Raw genomic sequence first — 26342 nt, 5'->3', positions numbered from 1 at the left:
GCTAGGTTAGTATATAAGGGATTTACACAAACCTATGGAGTAGACTATCGAGAGACTTTTGCTCCAGTTGCTAAACTCAACTCTCTGAGGATTCTCTTATCTCTTGCTACGAATTACAATTGACCTTTGCATCAATTGGATGTAAAGAATGCTTTTCTGAATGGGAGCTAGAGGAAGAGGTGTTCATAAAACTTCCACTTGGATTTGAGGTTGAACTAGGGAGGAATAAAGTGTGCAAACTAAAGAAATCTCTCTATGGCTTGAAACCATCCCCAAGAGCTTGGTTTGAATGACTTGGAATGATCGTGAAGGGACTTGGTTATACTCAAAACCAAGCTGACCATACACTTTTCTATAAACATTTAGCCGCTAATAAAATTGCCATCTTAATTGTATATGTGGATGACATTATTCTGACAGGTGATGATTTTTTGAGGCTAAAAGATTTGAAGGAGAAGCTTGTCAAAGCATTTCAAATCAAAGAATTTGACTCATTAAAATACTTCCTTGGAATTGAATTTGCAAGGTCTAACAAAGGCATTTTTATGAACCAACGAAAGTACATCTTAGATCTTTTAAAAGAGATGGGATTACTTGGTTGTAAAGCTGCTGAAACACCTATAGAGCCTAACTTAAAATTGAAGCCAGCTGAACCAAAAAATGTAATGGACAAAAGGAGATATCAGCGATTAGTAGGAAGGTTAATCTATTTATCCCATACACGCTCAGATATAGCATTTTCTGTGAGCATGATAAGCTAGTTTATGCATTCACCTGGTCAAGAAAACATGGATGCTGTCTTTAGAATCCTAAGGCACTTGAAGGGGTCGCCTGGAAAAGGGTTACTCTACAAAAAGTATGGACATCTTCAAGTAGAAGTCTATACAGATACGGATTGGGCTGGAAATGTCATGGATAGAAGGTCAACATCTGGGTATTGTATTTTTGTTGGCGGAAATCTGGTTAGTTGGAGGAGTAAAAAATAGAGTGTTGTGGCACGAAGTAGTGCGAAAGCTGATTTTAGAGCAGTGGCTCATGGAATATGTAAAACACTATGGGTAGAGAAAATCCTACAAGAACTAAAAGTTCCACTAATAAGGTTGTATTGTGACAACAAATATGCAATTTCTATTTCTCATAATTCAGTGCTGCATGATAGAACTAAACATATTAAAGTTGACAAGCATTTTATCAGAAAAAGATTGAGAGAGGACAGATTTGCATCTCATATGTTCCAACCACAAAACAATTAACAGATGTTCTAACTAAAGGATTACCCAAGAAGACCTTTGATAGCATAATAAGTAAGCTGTCAATGAAGGATATCTTCAAGCCAGCTTGAGAGGGAGTGTTTATTAGATTAAATCAAAATCAGATTCCTAATTCCTTTCATGAATCTTTTATATAAATAGAATTAGTTATAAATCTTTTCCTTGTTGGTTTAGCTTAATTTTAGGGATTTTATGATTAGAAATTTTTTCTTTATTTTAGGCTAATATTTTTTCCTTATTTCTCATTTTCTAGTTATTTCTATTTCTATAATTCCTCTATAAAGAGGATGATTCCCTGTACATTTGATAGTACATTATATTCAAACACTTCAACTTATATATATCCTTTTAATTTTAGTTTTGTATGGATAAACATGTAATAATAAGATCTAGGTAATTTTTTCTATATGTATTAGATGATTCAGATTATGTAAAATAGGAAAAAAAATTTAAAATTTTTAATTTTCATCCAACCACCCGAAAAAAATTAGATATATATAAGTTGTAGGCCACTTAGTTAAAATAATAAATTTTCAAGAAATTGTTTTAGAGTAACTCAATTGATTTGAGTAAAATCTTTCTTTTGAACTTGCTTGAACAATAATTGTGAAACATAGATGAGAACTAGAAAAACAACCTAGTGAGATTTTGAGTTTTTAATGTGTGGTTGCATTATTCCAACCACTATTTCTTCTTTGTGTGTGTATTCTCTCTATAATTATGATCTTTGACTTGTTTAATTCTTTATTTCTAATATTTTGTATATGTATGCATTTATATGATTGAGTATTCATTTCATATTAGCTCACTTACCCAAATGACCCTACCCTTTACATCTACCATTGTAACCTGTTTTGTGCTTTATTGATCCCCTTTGTTCTTAATTTTAGCACATCACTAACCATAAGTAAAAAATAATAAATATTCTAATTTGGATCTTTGATTGACTTAAGCTAGTGAGTGTTGCATCATCTAATTGTGGGAGAGAATCTGGGAACATTGGTAGAAGATAAAAGTGTATTTTAAATTTTCATTAAAAATTTTGAAAAATTGGATGCATACTCATGCATTAAATGTTGAACCATATGCATTAATCTTTTGTGTATATATTATGTTATAAATAAAAAATAAGAAAAATAAAAAAGGAGAACAATGTTACCCAAAAAAGAAAAGTTTGAGAAATAAATGCATATGTGATATGAATTGAGAAAATGCATGAGTCTGTGAAAAGTGAATAATGGATAATTAGGATTTTACATTAAAATTGAATAGGTTGTTGTAAGTTAGGTGGAAGTTTAAGCTAATCAAAGATTCAAATTCTTAGTCCACTTCACTAAAAACATCCTTATCTTTACTCTAACCCCATACAACCATTGGGAAAGTCCTCTTGATACTTGTATGCAAATGATGAGCGGATATTTTATACGCTTTTTGGCATCATTTTCATATAGTTTTTAGTATGTTTTGTTTAGTTTTTATTAAGTTTTTATAGGTTTTAGTGTTAAATTCAAATTTTTGGATTCTACTATGAGTTTATGTGTTTTTGTACAATTTCAGGTATTTTCTGGCTGAAATTGAGGAACTGGAGCAAAAGTCTGATTCTGAGACAGAGGAAGCATTACAGATGCTGTCCGGATCTGACCTCCTTGCACTCGGAAGTGCTTTTATGGAGCTACAGAAATCCAAATGGAGCGTTCTTAATGGCTATGGAAATCTAACTTCTAGAGCTTTCCAGCAATGTATAATAGTCCATACTTTGCTTCATATTAAAAGGCCCAAAACTGGCGTTCAACGCCAGCCTCCTTCCCTCTTCTAGGCGTCCAGCGCCCAAGGAGAAGAGACCAGCGTCCAAACACCCAAAGAGGACCCTCTAGCCAGCGTTCAACGTTATAGAGGCCTCATAGCATGTGGATCTCATCAAAGCTTAGCCCAAACACTCACCAAGTGGGCCCCAGAAGTGGATTTTAGCACTAAAAAGACTATTTTACCCTTACTAGTCATTAGTTTAGTATTTAAGGGATATTTTACATCATCTTCGCCCATCATTCAGCATAATTTCGTTTTTCACTTTGTATTTCCTTTCAGTGTGAGTTTCTAAACCTCCTAGGTTGATGGGAGGAGCCCTGCTGAGTCCTATGAATTAATAAAAGTATTACTGTTTCTCTTCTATCCGTGTTTGATTAATTCTAAGATGTATACTCGTTCTTCAACATGGTGAATAGGATGATCTGTGACAATCAGCTATGTTCATCATACTAAGACAAACGTGTCTGACAAACACCTATGTCTACTTGGGTTCGTGTGAATACGTAGCTGGAAAGCACGAACCGCCAGCTTGAATATACATCTCTCAGACAGCTAATCCACGACTTCAATGGAGACTTCTCGAGACACCAGTTCAGCCAATTTTTGGGGAGATTAGGGTCTCTGTGGTAGAGGCTAGAATCCAAAGAAGTAGCATTCTCTGATCCAGAAGATTCGACCTTGTCTGTGGCGTTTTGAGTAGGATCTCCAAGAGAATGAACTGCTAGAGCTTCCTCCTCTATCAGATTGGATGACCACGGGCAATGGCGTTCGATCTGGAGCAGAGGAGATCAATGACCACGGGCAATGGCGTTGATCACATACAGCCTTCCATTAAAGAGATCATTCACAAGCAAAGAAGACAGTGATACCAGAGTTAATTCAGAAAGACAAAGCAACTCCAATCTTCAACTATATTCCCATTCATGTTCACATTCCAATTCACAAATACAAATTATGAATAGAAGAGAATTAAGTGAATCAACCCTATACACTTGAACGATTAGAGAGTATACACATCCGGTGAGAGGTTCGATTGCTCAATTTTATGTTTTCACTATCATAATCTATTGTCTTGCAAGTTGTTACATTCTTTTTAGAACTCAAATTGATTCATGAGACTACATTAATTGCTATATTATTTTAACACATTAGGTTACAAATAGATACAAATCGATACAAGTAGATAGATAGATAGATAGAAGTAGATAGAATGATATAGATAGCTTACTTTTAATAAGTATGTCATCCCTTGATCTTGTCTTTCTTGTTGCTTAGTATGAGGATATGCTATTGTTTAAGTGTGAAAAAATTGATAAACCATATTTTATGATTATTTTTTGCTTGAAAAGAGTAGATTTTATCAGCTTATCTTGCATTTATTACTTGAAATTGCATGCTTTTGTGAATTTCTCCATAATTATGCTTAATTGTTAAAAGCATGCTTTTTATGCTTTAAATTGTCAAATTTAATTCACTTTTATTTCATTTAATGTCTTGATATGTTTGATTGAGTGATTTAAGGTTTAGGAGGCAAGAATGACTTGAAGAAGTGGAGAGAAAATATGCAAAGTGGAAAATTCATGAAGAAATTGAGTTGTGAAAATCTGGCAGTTGTGCGTACAGATCTCCTCCAATTTCGTGCGTATGCATAAGTCGCAGCATGTAACTCAGTTAAAAGAACACGTTGCTTGCAATTTCTGGTCTAATTTTGTCTCAATCCAACTCATTTCTAAAGTATTTGAAGCAAGAATTTAAGGAGATCATAGTCTTAGTTTAGGTTTTTATTATGATTTAGGTGATTCTAGAGAGAGAAGCTCCAACTTCTCTCTAGAATTCTAGGATTTTTAGGATTCTTAGTTTAATTTCTCTCTAGTTTTAGGTTTTGATCTTGTTTTAGTTTAGTTTTCTTTATATTTCTTGTTTTATTATCTTACTTCACTTAGTTTTTCTTGTTAGTTATTTTTGCTATTTTTAGTTTATGAACAATTGTTAAATTCTCATTTTCGTTTAATGCAATTTGATGTTTTATGTTTGATTGTTGTTTAATTGAGTTGTTATTATTACTTTCTTGCATTTTATAGTTATAGACTTTACTAATTCTTGTAATTTAAGATGGTTTTTTTTATGCTTTTTAAGTGTTTGATGAAATGTCTCACCTAGTTATAGAGTAAAATTTTGCATTCTTGGCTTGGGATTGAGGACTTAGGTGACCTTGAGTCATTGATGTCGAATATTGATTAGTGATTTAGGGTTGTTAGTTGATTTTATTTCCAGTAACGCTAGCCTTTTACTAAGCCTATTTTGTGACTTAGTTAGGATTTGTGGATTAAGATCAATTATATCTATTTGACTTTTTCTCAATATTTAGGGCTGACTGAGTAAGATTAGCTTTTCATAATATGTTTGTGGTCAATGACAAGGATAGTGATCCTTGACTCTCAACCTTTATCAAGATCCTTTTGCACTTGAATTTTCTTTTCTTTGCCTCAATTGTTTTTAGTTTAATTTCTTTTGATATTTAGTTAATTGCTTTACTTTCTTATCATTTAATTTTTCGTTTATTGCTATCACAACTCCAATCTCTCATAGTCAATTATAAACACACCCAACTGCAATTCTGTGGAAGAATAACCCGAGATTAAACTCTTGGTATTTGATTTGAATTTGTGACAATATTTCTAAATTTTGATAGAGTTATTTGTCAGTTTAGAACTATACTCGCAACGAATTTGAGTTTTACACTTGTAGAATCTCTAAAGCGATATCTGGCCTGCATCATAATGCCTCCAAAGCTTGAGCTTGTGAAAGGAGTCAACTTCTTGATCATTGGACCAACTGAACTTTTCATCTTCTCCCAAGAAATTAAAGCAAAAAAATCAGGATTAAACATGAGTAGAATGGCGTAGAGCCACAGAAGAGATGGGTAGCATCAATAGAAATGTCAAGGTCATGAGACTTTCAATGTGTTTGTCAAATCTACACCCTTAATCTTGTGTTTTAATCCCAAATTTTATTTCTAACCCTTGGATCTAAATAAAAAAAAAGCAACCTCCATTTTTTTCTTCTTACTCGAATTGTGATTGCTCTTCAAAGTAGTTTCAACAAGATATTGTGTGTGCACAAGAATAGTAAATCAACTTTACCTTTTTTTTTTAACATCCTTTACTTAAGGATTTGAATTTGGCTCCATTAATTTGACTTAACCTCCAATCTTTTACTTTTCTCTCCTTTTTTTCTTTGGTGCTTAGTCAAAAAGTGAAGTACTATTTCATTTTAGCTTGAACAACTTCTGAACTTGCTTATTTGCTTGTGAAGTTTAACAATGTTGGGCATAGTTCAGCAACAAGTCATTCTATCCAAAAATCAGCATCAATATGTCTAGGGGTGTCAAAAATCTCCAAGAGACGGGGATCTCCGTGGGACTACCCCGAATAGGGCCTCGATAGCGGAGAATTTTTCCTGCGAGGACGGAGATGGGAGATAAAATTCCCCCGAAACAGATGCAGGGACCCGAGCGGGGATCTCCGTCTCCATCCCCGTATTCTCCACAATCCCCGAATATATTAAATTACTTAAACACCTTTAATAATTCATTTTTTACTTTTATTTTTTAGTCATTTCACCACCCATATATATATAGAAAAACTAGAAGCCCTAACTCCTTCCCACACACTAGCGCCGCTTTCCAATTCGTAGCTCACCCTCACCCTCCTCACGAAACCCCTCCCTTCTGTGTTCTTTCCCTCGTCTTTGCAGTTTTCACCCAGCGTCCCAGCCAGCCACCTCCGACCACCTCCGTCATGGCCTCCCACTGTTTGTTTCAGCTGGTCCACTCACTGCGTCATCACCACACCACGCCCTTCGCCAACGTCGCTACTACGGTGAGTCTTTTTTTTCATGAATTTGATGTTGACTTTGATTTTTTGATGTTGGTGGCTGTTGTTTTTGTTCATAAATGCTTTGTTCCATAAATTTTCTGATAATTGGTGGTTGTTTTTTAATTTTTGTTTCATACTGTCATTTTTTTATTTTGATTTTTTTATGTTGGTGGCTGTTATTTTTGTTAATGAATGCTTTGTTTCATGAATTTTCTGATAATTGGTGGTTGGTTTTTTTATTTTTTTATGCTATAATTTTTTTTGTTTTTTAAATTTTGATTTTTTGATGTTGGTGGCTGTTGTTTTTGTTAATGAATGCTTTCTATTTATGAATTTTTTCTTTGTATATGAAAAGCATGTTTAATTTATACTAATTGTGTTTCAAAAAGGCATGGTCCACTGCAAAAAGAATCAGTGGCTTACAGTAGTATGTTAATATTTTTATATGGATTTAATCTATATGCTTCATTGCACTGAGAATAAATCTGTGAAAATTTCAAATCAATAATCAAAAGAAACGGAAAAAGAACATGTTAGAAAGGAAGAGAGACTGCTGATTAATGAAATGACAAAACATATAGTGTTTTGTTTTATTCATATTTTGACTCATTAATTTTGTGGCAATAAAGCTTCCTATTTCATTCTTGCTATATAAACACTACTATATATTTTAACTACCATCCATTGTTATAAATATTTAACTATAAATGTGATCTGATGATAATTAAAAAAGTGTTATACTAATTATCATAATTACCCATAATATTCTATGATAGTTAACTTATATTAACATATTTATGATATATGTTAACATATTTATGTTTGTGTTATTTTAACAGAGAACTTTAAGATGTTTGTTGGAAGTTGTATAGTGACAATGAAAGAATATTTGATGTTAAAGACTTTTATTGCTTTTTTTTTTAGAATGAAAATTGTATTTTAAGATTTTATTTTATGGACTATGATTTGCTATGTTGTATTTCTGAACTTATAATCTTGGATAAGATATGTTTGTGTGTTTGTAATAATATTTTGTAGTTTATTTTTTGGTTTTTTTGATATTTTTTACTATAATTTTCATATGAATGTTAAACATATGGAGAAAGAGAATGGGGCCCCGCGAGAAATGCCAAAAATGCAAAAAACGGGAATTAGTTCTGGGGGTGGGGACAGAGAGTAGGGAGGCATCCCCTGCCCCGTCCTGCCCATTGACATCCCTAAATATACCTTTTTTAAATGTCTTTGTTGGGCCAAAAGAAACAGCAATTTGTTACTTTGCTTAATATCAAAAGTTCAACCCAATATACTTAACATATTAATTTTTATTATGGACCTACACAATAAAACACACTTCAAATAATTTTAAACTTTTAATTCAACCAAATATAATGTATTTGTTATAACCAAAAATATTATTGTTGTTTATTAAACTCAACAATCACCATAACATACCCCCATATATATACATATAATTTTATCCTCTCTAACTCAAATTATAATATTTATTTAACTATAATTTTAATAATTTATTGCTCTTTATTTTTTTTTACTATTACATATTATTTACATAAAATTTCTTTTCTATTTTTTCTATATGTTTTCAACTGTGTACTCGATTATTCGAATCAATCCAATTTAAAATTAATCGATTTGAATTAGTTCGGCCTACTAACAAAAAATCTCATATCTAACTTGATTAAAATTTAATAGATTTAGTTCTTATTCTTTTTCAAATTCTATCCAACCCGACGAGCAAATAGTGGTGGACTAAGATGAAATTAAAAAGAAATAAGGCCAATTATAGTGTACAGATACCTTCATACAGATATTCTCATTCGATGAAGGCTATGAGAACATCTGGCAGTTTACTATTTGATAGACAACAGCTTAGCAGAGCCTGCCGCAGCATATGTATATTATCCAGCCGAGCTGCATCTGAACTGATGTGAGCAGCTGCCAACCTTATAAAGGTTCACTATTGGGCTTCGTTTCATATAACCCAATAACTATACTACTATAGCGATGAAACTAATATTTTAAAGACATTTTTTTTATTTAATGGGACACGACAAAAATAAAAAATACTAATATAATTCTAAACTAATTACTTTAAAGAAATTATATTTGTGCAAACAACCACATTACCTTCTACATATTAAAAAAATTATTTAGAGACCAACTCTTGCTCTCTCTTATTTTTGAGTGAATTTCATTGATTTTTTTTACATTACATTTGTCACCTTTAAAATTATATTCAAAAAGTATAAAAAAATAATTTTATGCAGTTTTTTTTGTAGTCTTAATTTAGATGGTATTATATGATATTTGTCTTCCAAAATATTTTTTCAAGATTTCTGCTAGAAATGAGTAGCTATATGGAACATAGGTTTAAGATTAGCAAATAAAAACAAGCCTTGAAGTAGAATATATTTAACATAAGTTTTAGAAACTTTGATAAATAATGATTGTCAATTCTTAGCATATTTTTCATAATTAAATTTTATTAACAATAATATACAATTATAGATAAATTTGCATTAATATTATGATTACTTTATTTTCAATATATCTATTTCACTTACTAATGGTGAAAGATTGTTCTTAACAAAGACTCGTTTTTTATAAAAATATATATTCATTGTCAAGTTTACATAAAATTAGAGTTATTTATATTAAAATACTTATTTAATACTAATTGAATGTGCAAGAATATTAGAATTTATTTGGAATATTAGGAATTATAATTCACTCAAAAGTTGAATTCTTTTTTTTATTATTTTAAAATAACTAAAAATGAATAATTTGAATTCTTTTGAGAATTCTAATTTCATTTTTTCTTCATTTATAAATCGGACCAAAAGAGATTTAATTTTCAAATTCATTCACACACTTTTTAAATTTAATTCTATTTTATTATTAATATATTATAGTCATTTCAAATCATAAAATTAAATTTTAAATAGAAGTGAATTCTTTTTTTAAAAGAAATAGAATTTTTTTTTCATGTTAAATAATTTTTAAACAATCTCTTAGAATTTGACTAATAATAATTAAAATACTAATCAACTACCTATAAATAATGTAATATGTCTTTGTTTGTGGAAGAATTGTTAACTTGGTAGAAAATTACACGAGGATTCGAGTCCTCATTAAAATAAAAAAGTGAACAATATGTGTGAATGTGAGTGTGTATATGTATATAGCCTCTAAGATATATTATAACAAATTTTATAAATATTGTCAAAAATTGAACTTGATTTATTCAGATTACACAACTCAAAATACATTATGTTTGCTATTCAATTATGCATTTACGCATAGAAAATAATAATGCAATTTTCTAGTGTTATTTAATTTAACAAAAATATTATTTATACATTAAAATTATTCACTAAAATAAGTTATTATGTATTTTTATATAAATACATGTATAAATTAACGCTTTTTTCATGAAACGGCGATGAAAAGAGGAACAATAAGAGAAATCATTCAAGAGTAGAAGATCATGCTTTATCCTCTAAAGTACAAATTTAAAATTTAAAGGATTCGAATTCATAGAAGCCAATCTAATCCTAAGAAGATATATAATTCTCTCTTTTAACTGTGATCAAAATATATATATAAACTCTTTTAATATTGTATACCTAAATTATATACTCAAGGCAAGCAACTCTAAAAATAACAATCTAACCTAAAAATAATAATAATCCTTGATTATTGTAAGAAGTGTTAAATATATAATATTATACATTAATATAAAGTCACATAAAAATAAATTTTTATTATTATTATTAAAATAAACATTTCATTCAATATTTGGATCCCGAATCCAACGGCTCAAAAAAAGTAATGAGGCACTACAGATATGATACATAATTCAAAATATAAAATCCTATTATATAACTAACCAGCTAAGCGAACCTTTTAATAAGTTATGGGTTAGCAGCTTTGATTGTTAAAAAAAAATAACAAAAACACGTGTCTCAAAACTAGCATACCAAAACAAATATCTGTATATTAGCTCTGTACCGTAGTGTGACCCAAGAAATAACGATTGGAATGATCCTGTCATTTTGGCCCAAGTGTGATGGGCCCAGTTGTGCAAGTGCAGGTGCAGGTGCAGGGTGCACCCTCACTCACTCCAGATTCTCCCCATCTAACATCCAACCAAACCAACTAAGCCATCTCTCCGACTCTACGCATTAGATTTAGGCGGAGCTTTCTATCTGCCACCCTCCTCCTCCACATCGTTTCCATCGCCGCTCTTCTTCTCATAAAAAGCCCACCCTTTGTTCCTGCTCTTATATTCGCATTTTCATTAACATACTCATTCTCACAGGTAAATTCATTAACCATAATCACAATATATAGTATCGACGACCAAGCCAAGTTTGCTTATCCATTCGCCTTTGTTTCTGTGTTCGTTACAGGAAATGGAGGCCACAATGGCAGCCTGCAACTCTCTTAGCTCGCCTTCTGTTCCCATCCCAGTAAGCACCCACTTCTCCATGCTTCTAAATTCCAATTACTTGAACTAAATGTGTCATTGTTTGATTACTTAGATTTAATTTCATGTTTTGTGCCCTTCTAAACCTGAATCTGATCTTGAATGGGAAACGAAAATGAAAGGGCTTGTATGCGGGAACAAGTAGAGGAATCAAGAATTCACAATGCAGTTTCTTAGGTGCAACTAAGGTGAATTTTCCCAGCCAAACAATGCCCGGAACTTGTCAACTCAATCACAAACATAAAACACGTTCTGGAGCACTCCATGCTACCTGCCAGGGTGACAAGATCCTGGTAGCTAACAGAGGCGAAATCGCAGTTCGTGTTATTCGCACTGCTCATGAATTGGGAATACCCTGTGTGGCTGTGTACTCAACCATAGACAAGGATGCACTTCATGTCAAATTGGCTGATGAATCCGTTTGCATTGGTGAAGCGCCAAGCAGCCAATCGTAAGTTTCACATAATCACTCACATTTTCATATGCAGTCATAAATCCAATGCCTTTTCCCTTTTGTGATTAAGTATGCCTCTTGTTTACATATGTTTGTTTAATTTGATTTGTTAAATTTTTTTTTTTCCTGAGCAGGTACTTATTGATCCCAAATGTACTGTCTGCTGCTATTAGCCGTAGATGCACAATGTTGCATCCTGGATATGGTTTTCTTGCTGAGAATGCAGTGTTTGTTGAAATGTGTAGAGAACATGGAATCAATTTTATTGGACCTAATGTGAGTATTCTGTACGGTTTGAGGAGTTTGAGGAATTCCCCCTTTGCTCATTGTCTATTATTGCCTGGCATAATTTGAAAGCTTTACATTTCTTATTGAGTTTGTAATTTTTGCATTAACTCTTCAAATTTCAGCCTGACAGTATTCGGGTTATGGGTGACAAATCAACTGCCAGAGACACAATGAAGAATGCAGGGGTTCCTACTGTTCCAGGAAGTGATGGGCTTTTACAGGTATTGTATTCCATTCAGCTGTGTAAATAGCTTCAATTACCTTTATACAGAAGCTGGAGGTCAATTCACGTTATATGAATCAGTCTAATGAAAAAAATCGGTACAGAGCACTGAAGAAGCTATCAGGCTAGCAAATGAGATTGGTTTCCCTGTTATGATCAAGGTATTGGTCTGTAATATGTAGTCTTGTGCCTGTTTGAAGTAAATTCTAGCTGTTGTGGTTGGCATAAATGATTCCTTATAGGTTATTTTTCTTGTTCACTTCTCTATCCTTAACATAATTTGAATTTGAATTTTAAGGACGTGAGTTGATGATAACTAAAGAATTGAAAAAGAGAAAGCCAAAATTTCTTCTGCAGATTAGTGTAACAACTGGATGTATTTTGTGAACTGTGATAGTATGTTTTGCCATTTTTTTTTCCTTTCTCGATTTCTGTCACTTTTGCTGACATTTATTGTGTTCTTTAGGCAACAGCAGGTGGCGGTGGACGTGGTATGCGACTTGCTAAAGAACCTGGAGAGTTTGTGAAGTTGTTACAGGTATTGCCACCAGAATGCAAGTTCTTGTTATGTTGTCCGTACTTTTCAAATTGACATGGTTTAGTTTCTATCTTTCTTCTTTCATGATATCTATAGGCAAAAGCTAGATGGTGTAACCTGCAACTTAAATATAACTTAAATACAGAAGGCATAATATAAATCCTATGTGCAGAATTCCGGACTAGAAAAGAAGCTGAACGAGATAAGAAATTGGCAGATAAAAAAAAGAAGCTGAAGGAGATAAGAAATGGGTGCACCTGGCATATTATTTCCTTTTTAGTATAGGATTTATCTATCTTGTGCCCTAAGGGAACATGTTAAGATTACAAATTGAGAAAGTTTTTATTAGAAATATAAAAAATTTAAGTTTCCAATGCATTTGTTTTGCATTTATTAAGTGAAAAAATTTAAAACCTTCCACTAATGGTAAGCTTATCATGTGTCCTTAGGGCACATATTAGGTAAACCCTTTAGTGTATTATTTTCTAACAAAATAATGAATTATGAGTTGATTGGGGCCAATGAGTAGAACAAGATCTCCTGGAGCTTATCCAATAATTATTATGCCATGAAAGCAGAGTAGGTAGGTTTTAGGGCCAGACCAATAGTGTATTGTGATGGAATGGAGTTATGGAGATGATGTTATTTTTCTTGTCAAGAATTCTAGATTTAGTATCTTAGTTATATGCTTTTTTGATGATTTGTTTCAAATTCATTTCTTTTTTACAGCAAGCTAAGAGTGAGGCTGCTGCCGCCTTTGGTAATGATGGAGTTTATTTGGAGAAGTACATTCAAAATCCTAGGCACATTGAGTTCCAGGTAATGTTATCTCTTTTTCCTGTTGGAGTCTACAATTTGATTTAATCCTTGGGATTAGGAGAAAGGGATTTTATTTATGAAGAATGTGGATTGGGGCAGGCATTCAAGTAGGAACTGGGATTATTAAATGCAATTGAATTACTTTGCAGCTTAGAACACTAGTTTGCATTTATAAAAAGAAATATTTTTTTTACATATTTTTCCAAATTTTCAATTTCTGAATCCACTTTAGAGTTTACTCATCTTGTTCCTGACTAATTCATCTATCCATATGCTTCATCGCTTTACAGGTTCTTGCAGATAAATATGGTAATGTTGTTCACTTTGGAGAACGTGATTGCAGCATCCAGGTCTTATGACCTAACTTCTCTTATTTCTTTCTGTTTCTTCCTTTATCTATGTATAGATTGTCAAATGAATTTTTTTTCTTTCGTTTCTAATGACACTCATCAGAGGTCGGAATATATTAACATTTAAAAATACAAAATGTATTCAGTAAACCTGTTGTTATTCCTGACCTAGGTGAATCCAAGGCCTTAAAATTATATAATAAACTATAAACTATTATCATACATATGAAATGTGTGTTTCTGACTAGAGTAATATTCTCTTGTTTACCACTCACAAGAGTGTAGTTTACTGAACTTTGAATAATGTTATGTGCTGTGATTCAAGTAATTGTCAATCCCATTAGTTATTTTAGAGTTTCTTATCCTATTTTACCCACTGGTGTTTCTGGATAAAAAATAGCAGAGATACATATTTGATAAATACAAAAATCCTGGAACTTATATCACTTGGCACTGTAAATTCTATTTGACAAGTTCTTTGCAAGACTAAAAGATTGAAAAAATTTTGATTACATAGCTTCCCCCTGTAATCCCGTTTCAAATCATTCTACCTGAAGTAATTAAATCGGTTGAGTATGACTTCTCTTACAGAGGCGTAATCAGAAACTGTTGGAAGAAGCACCATCTCCTGCTTTGACCCCAGAGCTGCGGAAGGCAATGGGAGATGCAGCAGTTGCAGCAGCTGCATCTATCGGTTACATAGGTGTTGGAACAGTTGAATTCCTCTTGGATGAAAGGGGCTCCTTTTACTTCATGGAGATGAATACTCGTATCCAGGTTGAAACTGATTTCTAATCTACTTGTCTAATATGAAATTAATTTCTAATACATTATGCTCTTATTATATGAGGAGTTCTGCTGAATACTTTTGATCAGTCTCTCGTCTCTTTTTTCTTGATTGTGGGTTGGTTGGGATCAGGTTGAACATCCGGTGACAGAAATGATATCTTCTGTTGATTTGATTGAAGAGCAAATTCGTGTGGCTATGGGAGCGAAGCTTCGTTACAAACAGGTACTGAAGGAGATATCTTGCCTTTTGGTTTATTAGAATTAGGCTCTTAAATTTTAAATTCAAGCTTTTCCTACAGGAGGATATTATTCTGAGAGGACATTCTATTGAATGCCGTATCAATGCAGAAGATGCTTTTAAGGGATTTAGACCAGGGCCAGGTATCTTGATTTACCATCATGTATCAGAAGATGCATTTACATTCTAATACCAGCTTCCCCATCTGTGATATTAGTTTGAAACATAATCTTGCATCTGTGATCAATTAGTGCCTCTGTTAGGTCTTTATCAATACTAAGGAACTTTCCCTACAAACAACAGGTAGAATTACAGCATACTTACCATCAGGAGGCCCATTTGTCAGAATGGATAGTCATGTTTATCCTGATTATGTAGTTCCTCCAAGCTATGACTCCCTTCTTGGAAAGGTGTGATCTCTTTCGCGCTGCATTATCATTATTATTATTATTGGAACATATCTCTCTTCTGTTGTTTCTTTATCATACTCATTTGAGTTAATTTACTACATAGTTTTTGTCTTCATGGTCCATATGAACCTGGACTGCACGTAATCTGTCCATATAGAATTATCTGAGTTGTTCAATGATATATATATTGATATTATACATTTATTGATCATAATCTTTTCCTTTTATATTTATATTTCAATTCTTTTTAAAGTTGTTTGTCTCCTAGATGCTCCCCTTTAGGTTTAAGCAATGACTGGTTTGAATTTTGATGTAGTTAATACTTAATTAATATTCAAGTGGGAAGGAGATGGTTTAGTATAGTTTGCAGTTGAATAGTTGATAGTCTTTTTTTAAATAAGTTGCCCAGCCCTAACCCTTCGAACATGAAGTTATTATCGTTCCTGTCGTGTGCTGTGGAGATTAGGATTTCGATCAACCCAACTACATATCTACGGCTTGTTTCATTTGAAACCCTAATGTAGTCTTGATTTTGTGATCATTTTGTAGTTGATTGTGTGGGCTCCAACAAGAGAAAAAGCAATTGAACGCATGAAAAGGGCACTTGATGACACCATCATCACAGGTAAAATAATCTGATCTTTTTTACTGATTATTCTATAAAGAAACAAAAATAGAAAAACCTGGAAGAGGAAAAGAGAGAGAGGGGGGAGTTTGCTTAAATCCTTCGCTTCCAGTGATCTAACTATATAACTATTTTTTCGGTTACAGGTGTGCCTACAACAATTGAATATCATAAACTCATCCTTGACATAGAGGTGGGGCACCTTTTATGCTCTTCTGTTAACAAATAACCTTTAACCATATTTACCGGTGATCTCAAGAACTCAAGTTCAATACTATCTTTGTTATGTTGCAGGATTTCAGAAATGGCAAGGTTGACACTGCTTTCATTCCAAAGCATGAAGAGGAGTTGACCATGGTATGAATCTAATGTACCCTGACAATATTTAATTATTTATGTCCCTACCATTGGGTTGAAGAAATACTCTTGAACTTGCCTTCAATACCATACCTGTGATCCTTAATAACTTGATTTCTAACTTATTTGAGGTCTTCTACTAATGCAGCCACCTCAGAAGATGGTACCTGCTATTAACAAGGCAAAAGAACTTGTTGGAGCAACTGTATGATGGATATAACTCCCTGATGCCACCCCTTTTAAGAATACGTTTTTGAAAGCCTATGCAGTGCTAGTCCTTCGTTCTTGTGGACGTTTCAGTGAAATTTTGATAATCAGTCTGGCGTAGTTCCTTTTGTTCACATTACTTTATTGTAAAATTCATCTTTTCGTGTTTTATTATATCCCAAATTTTTATTAGTGCAAGGAATCGGAGTACCTCGTAATAATTAAAAATCATAGTTGTCCTTTTAGGCTTAGAGAATCTTTGTCCCCAACCTTGTTTGTAATTCTTGTATTAAGAACTCTGCTGTAGTCCTATCCTACACTTTTTTTTGTGCTTTCCACCCGCTACTCTCGAGTCTTATAAATTCCGTTGATTGTATTATCTTCTAAATTATTACATGTGTAATCACTTTTTTCTTAACTGCAATTCATACTATTTAAATTTCATCAAACAAGTAAGCTCTTAAATTCTTATTGCATTACTATTAACAATTTTGTTCAATCTCAGATAAAGTTCTCACGTACAAATATATATTTAAATTTAATATTATATTATATTATAAAAAGTGTAATTTTTTGCATAAATATCAGTAGACATGGGAATGTTGGAAGATCAGTTTATGCATTTCTACTTCCTATTGTTATTGATTTTATCGAAATAGTTCAAGATATTTCGTGCTATTATTGTTTGTCATTTGAAAATGATTTTACATGTACCTTTTAGATAATGGGACAGACAATTTTTTACCCAAACACATCAAATGAGAATTGTTACACTCTGTAATTTATCAGGTACCACTATTCTCCCTTATTTTTATTATATTTAATAGACAATTTTTAAATATATATCCTTTCTGTGTCTCGTACTAGTTCTATTACAGTTCCTAATGAAATTGGTGTATTCACATTGAAAACTAACGTTCTTCGTTTGTACGTTCTTGAGTGCTATTCTAAGAGGCAAAATAAACTAGAACTTGAATTAGAACTGGGTCTGTTGTTAACGTTTAACTAGTGAAAGGTAACAGACTTATCTGTGAGTTGGTTAAGGGGGAGAATCTGTTATTGATCATCATCATCATCAAAGAGTTAGTTACATGAGTCTATATATAGTTGCTGTCAATAACAGAAATATGCCAGAGTCAGCATAACTAACATAATAGCTTCTAACTTCTACAAGCTTTTATACACTTCTACATCTCTATTGTTAACGGGAAATTTTTTTGGTAAAGAATAAAGTTGATTGAAGAATGAATATTGTAACTAATCTTTTAAGGGAAGTGTGCATTTTACATGATATATTTATTTTTTGTAAAAAGAAAAATCTTCACTCTTCCTTAAAAGGCATTCTTCATCATAGCATTACCTTGTTCAAATGGTTCAGATTATGAACTAGAGCAGCTTTAAAAGCGCATGCCAAGTGTAACTTCGGCCACAAGCCCGGAACTTTCAGTTTTCTCGATTGAGGGCGTGCTTGAGAGGCTACTTTCAGAGATTTCAGAGAACGATTGAGTTTCGCTGGTGTCCTACAAGAGATATATGTAACGTGATGAGATGAGATGAGTGTAATAATGTCTTATTAACGGGAAAAAGCTATGATGAATATGAGAGACTGACTTGAAATAAGGAAGTTGTTGTAGAGCGAGAAGCGAATCCTGCGCCAACACCAAACATCATCATAGGCGTGTTTTCTTCAGCAAACTGTCTGAGCTTGTTTAACTCAGGCAATACAACTTTTGCAAGATCAGGTCTATCTTTTCTTTTCATTTCTGCACATCTGAGGCCAATCTTTGCAAAATGCAAGGCATGTTGAATTGGCCAGTCCTCAACAGCAGGGTCAAGCATTTCAGCAAAAGTGCCTCTCTGAATGGCTTTCGCAACCTGATGAGTCAAACCCATTGGTGACCTTGCAGTTATGATCTGAAGAAGCATGACTCCCAGTGAGTAAATATCAGACTTGACTCCAAGCATCCCTGTTTGCTGGTACTCAGGATCAATGTAGCAGAAAGTTCCTGCAGTTGATGTGAGTCTATACTGTGTGACAACGTCTGAAACCGAAGGAGGGACAAGCCTCGCTAACCCGACGTCACCAATCTTGCTCACCAGGTTGCGATCAAGCAAAATGTTTCCAGGTTTCAAGTCACGGTGCACCAGTGGCTCCGGCTTTGTCTGGTGGAGGAAAAGAAGGGCAGTTGCAATCTCTGCAGCAATTCGGAATCTTAACTGCCATGGGAGGACTGGTGCATTGCCTCTGTGGAAGAGGCAATCGTCTAAGCTTCCATTAGCCATGTACTCGTACACTAGGCATCCAATCTCCGGACACGCTCCCAGCAGGAGAACCATGTGTGGATGCCTTATGCAGCTTAGCACCTCAATCTCTTGGTGAAACTGTGACCATCCTTGAGATGCATTTGTCTTAAGTACTTTGATTGCAACTAGTGTGTGATCTAGTTCACACTTATACACTGGCCCATAACCTCCTTCACCCACCTTGAGAGCGTTGGAGAAGCCTTTTGTCGCTGCTTCAATTTCCTCAACCGTGTATCTTCTATACCTCGCAGAACCCCCGTATAACAAACCCTCTCCCGACTGCTTTAGCTCCGCTTCTGCTCTCATTCTCATCCCACAATTCATTTTTTTCTTAGCTTCCAACTCTGCTATTTTTCTAGATACTTCCGCTGCATTCGAGGCTGCTCTACACTTTTCTTTCTCCTTAGTAGCTACTTCCAACTCTGCTTTTTCAGCAGTTTGCTCCCCATGAAACTTCTTCCATTCTCGCATTTTCAAATTACGAAGCTCCAATGCCTGTTGTCAATCAACTAGTTAGTTAGTTAGTTAGTTAGTTGTATATGTACTTTTGTAGATTGCATTTGTTTAACTAATAAGGTACCTTTTGCTTTGCTATCAAAGCCTCCTTGCATGCTGTGCTATACACATCCATTGACTGCTCAAGTTCTAGCTTAAGTCTTCTCATTTCAGTTTCCACTTCATCCTGTAATTCGAAATCAGAATGTTAAAACACATAAGGTTCAAGGTGCAAGGTTCAAGGTTCAAGAATTCAAGAATATCTGACCAAAATAGCTAGGCTTGATGATGCTCCACTGTCCTGTGAATTAAAAGAGTATCCGTCGCTAAAATTAGCTGTCTCTTGTGAAGTGAAAGCGCAGTCGAGAAGGTTAGCTCCGAAGTCAGATCCCAAAGAAAGACGAGGGGGAGCTCCATCGTCCACACTTTCGTCATACAATGAAGAGAACAACTTATCAACCCCTGGCTTTCCATTCACGAATGAGATATCGCATTGAGTCATCGACGGTTCATATGGTTTGGGCTCTGGTCTACCAAGTTTGCTGAACAAGTTATCTAAGTTAGACCACTATTCCTCTCTTATTAATAAGTCTTAATAAGTCTTGATAGTTACTTACTTGATTGGGCTTGAGAAGTCCTCCAAGGACTGCCTTCCATGGTATCCAGGTTTCTCCAGTGGTCGTGGAGGGTGGTTGCGTGTCAGCCGCGAATCGAATCTTTCAGTACTGAAGAACTGAGACTCAGAGTAAGACTCAGACGGAGACGGAGACTGAGTAGAGTGCAGCGGCAATATGCTGTTACGGGGTCTAACAGTTAATTGAGCAGTTGCATATCTCACAGTTGAGATTTTTCCTTTGTTAATAACGTACACAGTGCAGAATGGTGGTGCCCCTTTCGATACTTGGTTTGGAACCTCCGCACCCCTGATTTTTCTGTCATATATATGCAGCAAATTCAACCATCAAAACATATCATTTTGCTATTAATAATAGAGTTTTATTTTATTTTATACAATTCGCCAATCATATTTATCTTTTTAAATGACTATATTCATGCTATTAATATAAAAAATAATTATTTTTTAAATGACCATCCACTTATAAAATTACTTTAAATTTACAATGCATCAAAAATTAAACTTTCAATAATATATCGAGTTATTTTATAGTTGGATTACGTTTTAGTATTCCTATTATCTGTTAAGTAAATGTTTCGGTTAGTGAGCTGGGGAACGAAGAATAATCAAATGTATACTTGAGAAAGCTGCTCTTTGATGATCCAAGTACTAAAAGTTCAATGGAATAGGATGTAATGCTATTTATTATCGCCTTAGGTATATCCGTGTCTTCCAGCAAGATTTCTTTGCATTGGATCTGTAGCCAATAATACAAGACAAAATTAATAATCAGCGAAAAAGAAAATGAAACGAGCATACATATTATTCTTGAAAAATGGAAAAAAGAACAATAAACATCGATGGAACTAACATTTTTTCTATTGCAGAAGACACGAAATGAGCCGAAAAGCTCTTTGGTTTCATTCTCCATTTGTTGCCTGTATGCTCTTCCCAGATCATCGTCGCCATTAACGGGTAAAAGGTTTCCGTCTGCATGCACTCATAGAAATCATTAACGTGTGCATGCATGCTTGCTATAAAGAAATTGACAATGCAAGCTGTGAATGAAGTAATAACAAAGATATCACATGACATCAATGATCCAAACAATAACGCAGACACACGATAGCATATATATTATTATTACATGGTGAGCGAATGGAAGATGCTTGTTGTCTAACATGGATAAGTACGAGAACTTGGTCTTTTGGAAGAAGATTATCAACTGTCCATTTTGCTGCATCCTGGCTTGTTTTGTTGTTCTCAATCGCCACTGCCACCACCCGCCCTGCTGCTCCGATCTTCTCTGCTAACAACGACCTTGACATATTAACTTTTCTTTTTCTTTTCTTTTCTTTCTTTCTGTAGCGTCGATTATATATCTCCTTACAATATTATATTTCCTTTAATTAGATGATATTTTGTTACGTGCTTCCAAAATTAGTAAACATAGCGCACTGTGTTCCATCTAGTAGTTAAGTGTTTTACGCGTAAGCTGACCATATTCCACCATTTCTTCAACTATATTCGTTCTGTTCTTATCTCTTTTTTATACTTGTACTGTTCAGTTTGTTATTGTCTATGTGGCTTCAGTTCTTTCTTAAGTGGTGACGTTGTACGACAGCTGCACTAATTTTAACTCATTAATGCATGGTAGATCCAATATGAATTTCGATCCATATATGGTCAAAGTTTGTTGGATAAATTTTTATGTTTAATTATATAATTTTTAAGAAGTGGATATTGGTATTCCAATTTTGACACCTTTATTCTCTGTTAAAAATAATATTTTTACATAATTACTTAAAAAATTCATGTAAAAAATCAATAAAAGTATAATAGATATTATTATTTGTTAATATAGGAACGGCAATTTCGTTCTCTAATATAACTTTTATTTTATTTCCTTAAGTAAATTCTATGATTAATATATTTTCTATGCAGTATTGTTGTAGTAATAACTAATAAACTTACTCCTAGAATAAAAAAAATAAAAATAAAATTACCCCTGTTATACCCAATTCATCAAAATGAAAGATATTTACCACCATTAAATGATAGTCTCTTGTTATTTGTTAAGCCAAAAAGTTAAAAAGTTTGAAAAATTAACCAACAGAAATTTAGCACATAAAAAAATTTGAAACTTTTTATATTTTAAAAAAATAATGATGGGAGGATTAATATTTTTAGTAAAAAATAGAAAATTAGTTAGTGTTGGCTTACATGTAAAACAAACTATTTCGTTACATATCCAAACGTTTTTATCAATCAAGTTTAATTAAAGGAAAAGTATAGAGTACCAACATATTATCTGCCAACTTATTGCCAACAATAATTAATTGTTATATTTTAAATATATATATAAAGAGACACATCCAGAAAATATATCTATAAAGACACTTCTATTAAACACAATCATAAAAAGACATTTTTATTAGACACATCCACGAAGACACTTTCATGAAACACAGTTATAAATAAGAGTTGGCAGAAGTTGACAGATATGCTGTTGGTAACGTAGCGGCACCGTTAATTAAATTAGTCCAAGTCCAACAAAAATCACTCACACAACATACACGTAAATCAAGCACTTTTTACTAATATTTTTTTTATCGTTAGTTAGTGGTTATTACAGTATTTTTTATTTTTTCTTCTTTTTTGTTTGATTTTTTTAGAATAAGGAGGAGGAGGAAGAGGAGGAGAGAAAGTTTTGAATTGTATAAAATTTATCAAAAAATAACACCGAAATTTTTTAACTATGATACGTGAAATTTTTTAATTTTGACATCAAAATTTTTTAATCATGATACAAATTCTTATTAAAACGGTGAAACAATAAGAATTCTGAGAATGTGAAATAAGAAAGAAAAAAAAGAGGAAGAAGAAGAGATTATTAAAAGGGTGAAGCAAAGAATTATGATCAGACTGTGAAATAAGAAGAAGAAAATTAAAAGAGGAGGAAGAGAAGGAGTTTTGAATTGTGTAGAATTTATTAATAATAGAACCAAAATTTTTTAACCGTGATATAAAAATTTTTTTAATTTGAATATCGAAATTTTTTATCTGTGACACTAGTTCTTGTTAAAAGAATGAAATAAGAAGAATTATGAGAATATGAAAGAAGGAGTAGGAAAGTAAGAGGAGGAGGAAGAGGAATGAGAGTTTGCATTTTCACTAGTTTGATCTCATCTTCTCTTTAATTGCATTGATTACAATTTTGCTCATTACTTAGTTCTTTTATTTCTTAGTTCTTTTAATCTTTTGTTCTTTGATTGCACAAAACCCCCTTTTGTTCTTGATGCACGGAAAACTTGTCTCACAACAAATCTCCCTTCGGCAAGTATACCGAATTGTCGTCAAGTAATAACTCACTATAGAGTGAGGTCGAATCCCACAGAGATTAACGGATTAAGCAATCAATGGTTAATTGATTATCCTAGTTAGACGAATCATAATAGGGTGATAAGTAACGAGGAAATGTAAATTGACAGAAAAGTAAAGAAAGCAATAAAGTGCAGAAAAGTAAAATGGCAAGAAAAGTAAATGTAAGAACTAAAAATAAAATGAACATTGGGATCAAGAGATATTGCAATCCTCCGGATCAAGTTCATTCCCATCTCTTCCTCAATCAATTCACTCATTGATCTCCTTGGCAATCTTAAGTGATTGAATTATAATTTCTTGTAATTCAATCTCTCAAATCTTGATCAATAGCCAATTCCTTGGTCAATTGCTCATGAGAAGAGATGAAGTATGGTCACTGATTATACCACATGCATTTCCCAAATCAAGTGTTGAGAGGATTATAGTCACATATCCATCCAAACCCAATTTGGTCTAGCATGAGAAAGCATTTCTAGCTTGATCTCTTCATTCCTCTTCCAAGGTTCAGAAGAGATCCAAGTATGAATAGTTTCTTTTCCAAGATAACTATCCAATTGGATGAAGATCGAAAGCTTTCAAGTAAAATCAAGAGAAAAGAAAGAAGAAGAAGAATAAGAACTACAATTGATCCATTGAATCACAATAAAGCTCTCTAACCCAATGTAAAGAGTTAGTTGATCATTGCTCTACAAAAATAGAAAAGAAAGAAAGTGCAGAAAAGTAAAGATGAAGATTAAAACTGAAATTGAAACTTCAAAATTCATAAATGAAAATTACAACTAAAATGAAACTACTCCTAGGAAGAAAAGAAGAGAAAAGGAAGAAGAGTGGTTGAGGGAGGGGTCCGAAGACCCACTCCCCTTGGAGTGTGCCAATTCACAGAAGTTCGAATTGGTCTTCACTCTTTCCCCCTTCCTTCAATTCTCAGAATTCCAGAATGCTTTGAATGTAAAAACTAAGGCCTTTATATAGGCTCTCCTAAATTACAAAATGAAAATAAAAGCAAATTACAATAAAATGAAAATTCCTATTCTAGATGCTTCTTGTGGTCTTGATTGGTTGACAATTGTGGGCTTGCTTGCTTGAGCTTTGAAGTGGACTTTGAGAGAGAAGTGAGTTAAGTTGAGGCTCAGGTGCTAAGGTTAGTGCTAAAGTTAGCCACACTAACGCTACAAGTGTGGCGTTAGTGCTGAAGTTATTGTGGCTAACGTTGCACTTGCTGCCCAGTTGGTGTTTTTGGGGCTTAAAAGATGCCTCTTGTTTGTACTCAAATTTCATGCTCACTATAAAGTATTATATATCGTTGGAAAGCCCTGAATGTCAGCTTTCTAACGCAACTGGAATCACCTCAATTGGACCTCTGTAGCTCAAGTTATGCTCCTTTGAAGTGGACATGGTTGCTGGCATATATGCCAACGTTACTGAAAATGTTGATTGCCAATAACGCTAGCAATTTTCCCGTTTCTGAAGCTCAAAATTAGTGTCCACCCCATACTATTATATATTGTTAGAAAGCCCTGGATGTCTACTTTCCAATGCCTTTGGAAGCGCATCATTTGGAGCTCTACAACTCGAGTTATACTTCTTGGAAGGTGAAGAGGTCAGTTGGCCTAAATACAGGCTGATACCATGTTCATTATTACACTTTCGGGGCAGGTTTTCTCCCTCAAATTTAGTGTCAAACATGTAGTGCCATATATGCTTGGAAAGCTCTAGAATCCTACTTTCCAATGCCACTGAAATCACCTCATTTGGAGCTTTGTGGCTCAAGTTATGCATGTTTGAAGAAGGCATGGTCAGACTGTCAGGTGCTACGTTAACTTCCACGTTAACTAAGTTAACGTGGGAGTTAACGTGGCTCATGGTGGCATGTGTGGCTCCTTCCAACGTTAGTGACAATGTTGGGTGTCACTAACGTTGGCGATCACCTTCTTTCCTCACGTTAGCTTCCACGTTAACTAAGTTAACGTGGGAGTCAACGTGGCTCATTGGGGGCTTGTGTTCTTCCAACGTTAGTGACAATGTTGGGTGTCACTAACGTTGTTGACCACTTTATTCCTTCACGTTAGCTTCCATGTTAACTAGGTTAACGTGGGAGTTAACGTGGCTTAATGTGCTTTGGCCAACGTTAGTGACAATGTTGAGTGTCACTAACGTTGGCTTCCCCCCTTCCTTCTTAACGTTAGAGGCCACGTTAACTAGGTTAACGTGGACTCTAACGTGGCCACTCATGAGCTTGGACCAACGTTAGTGATAATGTTAAGTGTCACTAACGTTGGCTCCATTTCCTTTCTTCAAAGTTAATGCCACTAACTTTTTCCACTAACGTTGGGGCTTTCCTTCCTTCCATGTTAGTGTCTACGTTAGTGTAACTAACGTAGCCACTAACGTGGCTCTTCTCTTCTTCTTTTGGCCTGAAATCAATCAAACAAAGTGCATCAAAGTCTTGCTCTTAATCATGGAATCATGCATCATCCAATTTATCATTCAATTCATGCAAAATTCTCATGAAATCATTCAAAATTCATAATGTTTGCTTGAATCAAGATGTAAGTGAATATCTACCCAAAACTAGCTTATTTCCTAAGAAAATGCATGAAACTACCTTAAAAACAGTAAAGAAAAGGTCAGTGAAACTGGCCAAAATGCCCTGGCATCAGTTCTCTTAACAACCGAAAGCGTAACATTTCATTTGCATTCCTAGGGAGAATGACCCGAGGTTGAAAGAATCTCGATTTATATTAGAAATTGTAAACTTTGATCGAGCATTACTTGTTGGTTGA

General features: G+C 33.7%; 2 protein-coding genes across 2 annotated transcripts; one reads left to right on the top strand and one right to left on the bottom strand.

Annotated features, from left to right (window-relative positions):
* The first annotated feature begins 11096 nt into the window (after positions 1 to 11096).
* LOC112732381 (biotin carboxylase 2, chloroplastic) lies at positions 11097 to 17209 on the top strand. The gene is made up of 17 exons (XM_025781090.2): positions 11097 to 11294; positions 11386 to 11445; positions 11585 to 11913; positions 12051 to 12192; positions 12327 to 12425; positions 12532 to 12588; positions 12894 to 12965; positions 13695 to 13784; positions 14075 to 14134; positions 14726 to 14911; positions 15054 to 15146; positions 15223 to 15304; positions 15465 to 15571; positions 16121 to 16196; positions 16343 to 16389; positions 16491 to 16553; positions 16702 to 17209. Exons 2-17 carry the CDS (start codon positions 11389 to 11391, stop codon positions 16762 to 16764), a joined length of 1623 nt encoding a protein of 540 aa, XP_025636875.1. The 5' UTR covers positions 11097 to 11294; positions 11386 to 11388; the 3' UTR covers positions 16765 to 17209.
* Positions 17210 to 18347: 1138 nt separating this feature from the next.
* Positions 18348 to 21503, bottom strand: LOC112735134 (U-box domain-containing protein 51). Its single transcript, XM_072210794.1, has 7 exons — positions 21323 to 21503; positions 21047 to 21165; positions 20814 to 20932; positions 20177 to 20491; positions 19828 to 20101; positions 19645 to 19746; positions 18348 to 19559 (listed from the first exon to the last, which is right to left on the bottom strand). Exons 1-7 carry the CDS (start codon positions 21501 to 21503, stop codon positions 18348 to 18350), a joined length of 2322 nt encoding a protein of 773 aa, XP_072066895.1.
* Between the last annotated feature and the right edge of the window lie 4839 nt (positions 21504 to 26342).

Source organism: Arachis hypogaea, chromosome 13 (genome assembly GCF_003086295.3).
Source record: "Arachis hypogaea cultivar Tifrunner chromosome 13, arahy.Tifrunner.gnm2.J5K5, whole genome shotgun sequence".
Taxonomy (NCBI): domain Eukaryota; kingdom Viridiplantae; phylum Streptophyta; class Magnoliopsida; order Fabales; family Fabaceae; genus Arachis; species Arachis hypogaea.
This window is presented reverse-complemented; position numbering and strand designations above follow the sequence as displayed.